Here is a 9,342-nt window from a genome sequence, read left to right as displayed (position 1 = left end):
AACAGAAAATAAACCTAACGTAAAGACCCCGGAATAATAGTTACATAGCTTTAAGGTTACCTGAACACTCAGAAATTGTAAATAATAAGTTACTTTAATTACCCCCAAAAATATTTATTTACCCTTTATTTGTCAGCAATTTAAACAGAAGTATAATGATGTAAATAAATTGAGCAGTCTGGTGCCATGACCATGATGTTATTATTATTTGTATTTATTTTTACTGTTCTTGAATATTGTCACTGATGGATAGCCTAACCCTAACCCTTTTTTTAAAAACTTTTCAGCTGCATAATCAATTCATACCTAAGTGTTTATAAACCCGCATATAACTTGTTGCATGAGATTGAGTGTAGCTGAGGTCATGCATGTTGTTGTTTATTATCGTGTTGATTCATGTCATGTAAAAAATGTTTGTCCCAAATGCATTGTGGGAAACGTGTGTCCTATCTTCCTATGTTCTTTTTCCTTTTTTTTTTACTCCCTTCATTTTATAGAGAAGAGAACAACGCTTTGTGGAGACTCCCAGAACAATTTTACCAAATTTCACCTGCAAATCTTTCGCCAAGTTTCCAAAGGTGAGTATCCCCGGTTCAATAAAACACTCATCCGTCGTTTTGTGATTTTTTTAAAGTTTTGGGATCGACACGTTTTGTGTTTATTTTTATAAGAGAAAACGCAGAGCTGAGCTATTCTCTGCTTTGCTCGGGGAGTCGGGGGGGGCGATCTAGTCAAATTTGGCTCGGAAATGCGCCTAAAGTGAGGGGTCATCTGACAAAATCTTGTTCGTCAAGAGTTCCCTTAAGATGTCTACTGTCGTTTCCTAAAAGCATATTCCAGGTATATTCCGCAGTTTTATCGTTCTTTGGTCGTTTTTATCATCAACCTCTGTCTTTGCAACAACGAATTTTCCTTCCCGTTTACATTCTTGTTGCAAGCAGCCAGCCATCGTCCGTGGGTGCGTTGGTTTGGCGAAACGGGACAGCCCGCATGGGCGGCAGCCCTTGGTTTTCGTGCAGAATAGCTTATTTGGAATAAAAAAACAAGGCTCGCGCGCGCCCGGTTAGCTCTGCGTCATGAACCGAGCGCCCCCAGTTCAGTGCGCAAGGGGCGGGTTTAGCGAGCCGATCACCTCGATGTTATTGGTAGTTGGGTCGGGAAAACCCCTCCCCCTGAGCTCCTACACAGACTGTCTTTGGTCTGTCGGATAAAGATCTAAGATATGATTGGTTATCAAATATGTCCTTTTTATTGCTATGATTGCATAAGCTACCCTGGATACAGTTTGATATCATTTCAGGGTACAAGTACAAATGTTGATTTCACCCCATGCGAAGTTTAAAAAAATGTTTTTAGTTATTATTTTGATGTTAAATGTGATGTGAAGTTTTAGCCTCGACTCCCTGCACATGATGTTTTTTTGTTTGTTTGTTTTTTATCCAAATTTGAGCAATGCACAAAAATAAACTGATTAAAGCAAACAACTTTTTTCTTTAGGTGACCTGTAGTAACCATGGCCCGTACAAAGCAGACCGCTCGTAAGTCAACTGGAGGCAAAGCCCCACGTAAGCAGCTGGCCACCAAGGCTGCCCGCAAGAGTGCCCCTTCCACTGGTGGGGTCAAGAAGCCCCATCGTTACAGGTGAAAACATGTAGGGATTCAAGATGTGGTGGTAGCAACGCTGCATAAAATGCCTAGGCTTCAGCTGATGTCCTTCAGCTTACTTGACAACACAAATACACCTGGTCATATAAATGGAAAATCAGTGGCCACACAAAATGCTCCATCCCAGCAAAAATGCCAGGTGCACCATTTTCTGAGCAGTGAAGTTAAGTTAGGAAACATTGATTGAAAGTAAAATGTTGTCACATTCACAAACATTGTGCACACATTTGTGATACTCTTTGTGGTAGTTAAGAACTTTTTACAGTAACTGACGCAGAACTTAAGATGAACTCACACGTTTTCTACCTCTTTGGAAAACACTCAGACTCTAATGTACAGGGCAGATCACCCTATATTTGTGGTACCAACAATAAGCAATAGAGGGTGCCAGGACAGGCAAACAATACATGTGCAGAAGAAACTCAATACTGAAAGTTTAGATATTTTCATATCTATTTTGACCTCACTCTGACCGTCACTACGGTCATAACAATGAATGATGCCCTCATCTTCTACCTATTATCGAGACCAAATACCAACATAGTCATGCCCACATGGCCCGAGGAGGCGGTCTCACCGTAGCAATAGAGGGTGCCAGGACAGGCAAACAATACATGTGCAGAAGAAACTCAATACTGAAAGTTTAGATATTTTCATTTCTGCTGCAGATCTGAGGGTTGTCCGTCTAATCCTGTGCTTTCTGTTCTCTAGGCCTGGTACTGTGGCTCTGCGTGAGATCCGTCGTTACCAGAAGTCCACTGAGTTGCTGATCCGCAAGCTGCCCTTCCAGCGCCTGGTGAGAGAAATTGCCCAGGACTTCAAGACTGATCTGCGTTTCCAGAGTGCAGCCATTGGAGCTCTGCAGGTCAGTGAGACAATCTTTTTCATACGATAGTAACACAATTCTTTAGTAACTTTTTTTTTTATAAGAAAAAATATTTGAGTTACACAGGATAGCAGTTTTAAGCCTCTCCGACCCACTACTACTTACTACCATAGTTTAAATTGTTTCTCTTTTTTGTCTGCAGGAAGCCAGCGAGGCCTATCTGGTCGGCCTGTTTGAGGACACCAATCTGTGTGCCATCCATGCCAAGCGTGTCACCATCATGCCCAAAGACATCCAGCTGGCACGCCGTATCCGTGGGGAACGAGCTTAAAATGCTTATTTGTCATTTATTATAACATGTACTGTCTTTCCTTCCCTTCCGCTATCCTTGGTTAGTAGTTTGGTTTGCGGTTCTATTCTATAATGATTGTGACAAGCGTAAAATGTGTAGTCATGTCTCTTTTGGTGCTATTAGTAGCAGAGTTTGCTTAGAGAATCTTTGTGTTTGACACTTTGAATCACATGCGCAAATACACTCCTGTTGTAATTTGCTAGCTCATAGAGATACCAACTTCAAGAAGGATAGGGTGTTTTTGTGAAACTAAGAATCGTGTGTTCTCAAAACAGCATAGGAAATACCATTTAGACAGACATTTTCCTCTTCAAATGGACACAAGCATCGACATAGAGGGTATTTTCTTTTTTATATATAAGAATTTGATGTAGTGTTTCTTTTCTTTTTTACAATAATTGAGTATTTCTACTGTTAATGTTAAATGTGTCAAAATTACAAAGGTTTGATTCTGGTTGTCAATTGGGAATACCATTGTGCTAAAACAATGCATGGTAGGGCAGACTACAAGCGGCGTATATGTAGCAGAACTATGTTTATCACGTTTAAAGTTTTTGTCACATTATATCCAGGTAATGTTGTGACTTTTTGTTTTTCTCTCAGGTTGATGTGATAACCTATGATTTATTTTCTACTGTGTTTGGATTTTTGTTTTCTGCCATTTTTAAAAGCAAATATTTGTACTCTGGAATTCACATGCAAACATGGTAATAAACAGTTTCTTGTGATTTCATCATTGGTAGAATGGGAAACACTTGACTAAGTGTCTGAATTGATAATATCTCATGTCTATTTCATTTTGTCTGCTTATATTTAGTTGTCTTGACTCTTTATAATGTCCATCTGGAACTCACTAACATTTACAAACTAGTTTCTGTCAACACGAACTTGATGACAGTGGTTTTGAAGCAGTCGAATTTTCAATGACAATCAGTTATCAAAGAACATAGGCCTACCATATAAGCAAATGCTATAAGGCAATTTAACCTAAATTAAGGATATTTGCACCATTCCAATATTTATCTGTTGGATTGTGGATACATATATACATATTTTTAAAAAATTGCAAACTTGTCAAATGATAGAACCAGCTAAATTGTTTTCTCAAAGATTAGTTTTGTTTTTGTTGCTACATCTCATACACAAATAACATGCAGATTAAGAAGCTCAAGGATATTCAATCATACACTAAGATCAGTTCAGTGCAGAGCAGTGATAGACTCTCTGAATGTCATTCATAAAGCCTGTATCTGCCCAAGCAGGCAAGCACAATAAAACAAATAAAGACATATCTGAGTATTTACAGAGAAACCTTGAAACACTGGAGAATATCTCAAACAGTTTGGCACATAAAAGACCACCAACATGGTTTGTATATAATGGTATAGCCTAGGACTAGGTCATTGCTAGTAATGTCTCCTTAGTGTGTTAAGTCCTCAAGTAAACACACTAACACAGGCAGTGAGGTGCTTGAAAGTGCTGTGTCCTACTTCTCTAAATGCAGTCACAAATAAGACATTATTCAATACTCAACTTGTACAAGTTTTATTTTTGTAACGCTTATGCACACGAAGTAAACACAATTAAAACTCATAATGAAGTGAAGATGAACATATTAAAACTCATAATAATGATACAAGTCCCCAATCCCAACCTTCCTTTTTATTTTAAATTATGTTTAACTACACAGTTATTTCATTCTCTAATGTTTAACTTGTACTATTATTTTTTATATGTGTGATAATTTGGCTGACTATTGAGTTCTTTCTATTTTGTCTAGCTTTGTTGCCGTTACAATTGTTATAACTAATACAATCATGTCACTATTGTTCATGTATGTGACGCTATATATAATACTGCAACACAACTGACAATTTAAAAAAAAATAGTTTAAAAAAATCATACAAGTGAGCCGTTTTTTTTTAGTAAACACTGTTGCATTGTGGGGCACGGCGGCCATTTCCCCGCTGGCCGCTGGTTCCATTGTGGATACGAAGAGAAAATAACACACAAGCCAAACATTTCCTCACGTCGTCTTACCGAGACTTTTTACCGCAGGTAAGTCACTTCAAATAGCCATTTCTGCATTCGAGTAAACTTCAGATTTTTACTTCAGAAGTTACAAATGTGCCGTTTTCTAGCGTTATTGGCGGAGGAAAAGCTTTTAATTCCACCGTGTGCTAGAAGAATAACAAACGCGACTGTCGTCGAAACGACGGAGAAAATGCAGTCTTTTCTATATCCGATCATGGGGGGGGCGGAATTCTGGTTCAAATTATAGCGCCGGTTCAGTTCGGTCGTACGCGGCCGTTAGGGGCCGTTCGTCTCCCCGACGCCTATATATGAGTTCCTTGGGATGTTTTCTTTGTTATTCGGTCGCTGTTTGATCCGCGGGCGAGGGTATTATTAATTAAATCGGTAGAGTTTGTGCGCTGTTCCTTTGCTCTTCTGCCCTGGGTCTTTATCCCGTTTGCGCATCAAACCGCCGCCATCATCATCAGAGCGTGGTGGGCGGGGCCTAGCAGCAGTGTTAGGGAACTGTAGTAGAGCCCGCCCCCGGTTACATGCTGATTGGCCTAAACCATGGATTTATGCAAATGTTTGCCAAATACAGCCAATAACATGCTTGTATATTTGTGATTGACGTCAACGATTGAGGGAATGTCTCGTATGCATCATTTAACAAAAGTTTACTTATCTAAAGTTGTTGTGGCTGAATTTAACTTATTTTTTTCTCTCAATTGCATTGGGTGTGTGAAAGAGAAGATGATGTCGATTATTAAGAATTGAGGAGGGAGGGAGTTTTATGGATGTGTGATATGACATAAATGAGCAGGTCTGACTGTAGTTATGGTTCAATCAAATGCCTCTTGTGTTTTCCCCCTATTTCAGGTGATCTGTAGAAGCCATGGCCCGTACAAAGCAAACTGCCCGTAAATCAACTGGAGGCAAAGCCCCACGTAAGCAGCTGGCGACGAAGGCTGCCCGCAAGAGTGCCCCTTCCACTGGTGGGGTCAAGAAGCCCCATCGATACAGGTGAGACATGTAGTAATAAGGAGATTGAAACACACAATGTTCCAAACTATGTAAACATGTTTGTGAAAAGAATATACTGGCTAATGTAATCATTTCCATACTATATGTTCCCAACCCATTCCCTCAATAAAAACGGAAGGTTCCCCTTTTAAACATTTAGTTAATTCATGCATCTTAATTCGATGCATTTTCTGTTCTCTAGGCCTGGTACTGTGGCTCTGCGTGAGATCCGTCGTTACCAGAAGTCCACTGAGTTGCTGATCCGCAAGCTGCCCTTCCAGCGCCTGGTGAGAGAAATCGCCCAGGACTTCAAGACTGATCTGCGTTTCCAGAGTGCAGCCATTGGAGCTCTGCAGGTCAGTGAGACAAAATCTGCATATGGTGCCTATACAGTACATTATTTGCCATAAAAGGATTTACCATACCTCCATCAAGTACAACGATATATTGTATATTTACATATGCAATCAGGCACTATAGAATAAACAGGCTTGTAGGTATAGGAACATTTGACTAATATTATATCTCCATTTTGCAGGAGGCCAGCGAGGCCTATCTGGTTGGCTTGTTTGAGGACACCAATCTGTGTGCCATTCACGCCAAGCGTGTCACCATCATGCCCAAAGACATCCAGCTGGCACGCCGCATTCGTGGGGAGCGCGCTTAGATGCCCTCTCCTTCTCCTACACTCCTTCCATCCTTGCTCCCCTAGTCTGTCTTTCCATTCCTCACCTGTTACCCCCCCCCTCTCCTATTTCCTCATGTTGGTAGTGTGTAGAGAAAAACTGATTATATTATGAATGTATAGTCGTGTTTTTTCTTAGTGCTCTCGGCAGCAGACTTCTAGGGTACTCTCTTTTTGTGCATGTACCTGCGTGATGGTGATCAGACCAACACAAGCACACATACGTGTCTCGTAGTTTGCATTGTTTTCACTCCTGCCTCAAGAAAACCCACAGATATAATGGAGAGAGTTTAAAAACATAGTTTTGGGGTTAAAAGAAAAGGGTGGGATAAAACAATGCAAATTTGGGTGTGACAGACAGGGAAGGGGGCAGCAGTCTGTCTGCTGGGAGTTTCTTCTTCCAGCAGGGTGCTTGAACCTGACTTGTCTCCTCTGCATGCTATTAGTCACCACCAACTGGTGTCCACAAACTACTCTGGTATTTTGTGGACCCTGTCCTCCTAATAGCGAAGCTTGAATGTCTGTCCCTATGTGTATGTGTGACTGCTGAGTCTGATCAGCACAGCAAATTGTATACAGTTCAAAAGCATCTTTTGGAGCAGTTGATTTATTATTACCATATTGATCGTTGGTGATCCTTTTATTTTGTTTTCTTTTTCCTTAAAGAAATCCTCAAACATGGTATTTTAACCACAGCAGAAAACTTTGTTAATAACATGAAGATGTAGGTGGGATTCAGACGAAAAAAACAAAAAAAAAAAAAAAAAAACATTTTACAGAGAACAAAAGTAAAAAGAAAAAAACTAATTGTGTTTCTACTGTGTATCAAAGCTACTGACTTGTTTTGGCAACCAAAGTATGATCCTCTTTGTTGATTCTATTCCTATTTGACATTCAATGTAACATTCAGGCCCATGTGTGTCCTTTGTTCAGATTGGCTTCATGTTGTATTGAAACAAGCTCAAGTGTGAGATTTTTTTCTCCCCCCAACAGGCTAGTTTTAAAAAATGGATCTTTTATTACACAGGTTTGTGGAGACCTACGGTGCTCTCCAAAACCAAAAGTTGAAGTCTACCAACTGATATATTTTTGGACAAATGAGGTGATTAAAAAAAAATGTGAAGCTTGCATTGTAAATCCACGTTAAATGATCAGTAACTCTGGTCAGGTTTTATGTAGATGTCCCCTACTTTGCCTCCTACTTTTCTCCAGGTCACTTCATCCATGTACCGTTTCTCAGGTTGACTCATCAATCGTTTAACTTAAAACATTTTTTTTTCTTAATTTTATTTTTTCTGTTTTGAAATGTTTAAGATGTTTCAATAAAACAATGTTTGTAATTTCCAGATTTGTCATATAAGGTGGTAATAAATGGATGTTACACACTCCCACTGCTCATTATTTAACCACATGATACCTAGCGTCCCTATTCTGTGCATGTAATAATGGCCGTTTGGGCGGACATTCTGAGAAAATGGCAGATGTACAAGTTCTGAATGCGATGTGAGTTTGTAGATGGCTATTTTGCTATTTTACACACAAAGTGTATATAGGGTTTCAGTGGTTAACCTCAAGTTACTTAAAATTACTGAGCTAGGCCTACACTGATGGCGCAACCAGTATAGACTGACTGCATAACTGCAAGGTCCTATTATTCATTACCTGTACCTGTAGGCCTACCACTTTCCTGTCAATATAAAATAGAGCACAAATGCCTTCGTGTTGCTTGGAAAATACATTTACTAAATGGGATTATCAAATCCATAAATGGTTTATTATTAAATAAATATATAGATAGATAACATACGTACATATACAGCATTATATGAATATGTTTGTTTTATTTTTTTATTTTCTATAATTTAGATATATTAGGCCTATATAAACATGTCTGTCGCCTTTTGACAAATTAACCACTAGGGGGCAATACAGTTCCATGTTTGTGTCAATTATGTCATCTCAGCCAGAGAGCCAAAGCACTGTGAATGAGGTGTGGTATGATTCATTACTTCTAAATTAAAGAAGCTATGAATCATAGCTGGAGATTTTACAAAGGCTAGTTTGTTTAAAAGTCGGTAAACAAACATATCCAAGCATCACACTCTCCTTATTGGTCCCTTGATTAACCATATGAACCCTAGCGCCCTTATTCTGGGGGCCAACATTCAGAAAAAATAGGCAATGGACTATGTTTGGTGAAGATATTTAGTATAGAGTGAAAGCAGGAGGGGGCCTAAATATATGGGTTTAGTGGTAAGAGATAAAGCCACGCTGCCTATACAGTGAAACAAACAACCATTTCACCTCAGTAAGAGGCTGTTCATTACAATGAAACACACAGACAAACATCTAATCAAAGACCAAGCTTTAATACAGTCGTTTGAATGGCCATCACAAACACACACACACACACACACACACACACACAGATACACAAGGACACACATACACCCCACCCAATTTAGGGGTGGTGTTGTCTCAATCCAGAAAATGGTTTGAAACAAAAGCTGTAGGCTGTGCCTGGGCCACACTGTTAGAAACAATAAACAAGATCTACTCAATAAAATTGTGGCAACTATTTACAATCAATATTATTAATTAAATCTAATAGGCTTGGAATTAAGTAAATAGAACTCATATTCAATCATTTACTGCAATGCATTTAATATGAGTAGATTCAAATAGAGACTAACTAAATTAAGTAAAACCTAAGCAAAACTATTGAGTTCATACTAATCGAAAATATTGAGTAAATGCTACTTCTCCTTCTAAATTAAG

The 9,342-nt window shown here is 39.1% G+C and overlaps 2 protein-coding genes across 2 annotated transcripts; both read left to right on the top strand.

The window, feature by feature from the left end:
- The first annotated feature begins 438 nt into the window (after window positions 1-438).
- Window positions 439-3,574, top strand: LOC308084957 (histone H3.3A). The gene is made up of 4 exons (XM_080427952.1): window positions 439-578; window positions 1,498-1,641; window positions 2,377-2,530; window positions 2,694-3,574. Exons 2-4 carry the CDS (start codon window positions 1,514-1,516, stop codon window positions 2,820-2,822), a joined length of 411 nt encoding a protein of 136 aa, XP_080284078.1. The 5' UTR covers window positions 439-578; window positions 1,498-1,513; the 3' UTR covers window positions 2,823-3,574.
- Window positions 3,575-4,765: 1,191 nt separating this feature from the next.
- LOC308085041 (histone H3.3A) lies at window positions 4,766-7,952 on the top strand. Its single transcript, XM_080428063.1, has 4 exons — window positions 4,766-4,901; window positions 5,736-5,879; window positions 6,082-6,235; window positions 6,418-7,952. The coding sequence occupies exons 2-4, from the start codon at window positions 5,752-5,754 to the stop codon at window positions 6,544-6,546; spliced, it is 411 nt and encodes a 136-aa protein (XP_080284189.1). The 5' UTR covers window positions 4,766-4,901; window positions 5,736-5,751; the 3' UTR covers window positions 6,547-7,952.
- Window positions 7,953-9,342: the final 1,390 nt, after the last annotated feature.

Source organism: Gymnoscopelus braueri, assembly GCF_963280865.1.
Source record: "Gymnoscopelus braueri genome assembly, chromosome: 5".
Lineage (NCBI taxonomy): Eukaryota > Metazoa > Chordata > Actinopteri > Myctophiformes > Myctophidae > Gymnoscopelus > Gymnoscopelus braueri.
This window is presented reverse-complemented; position numbering and strand designations above follow the sequence as displayed.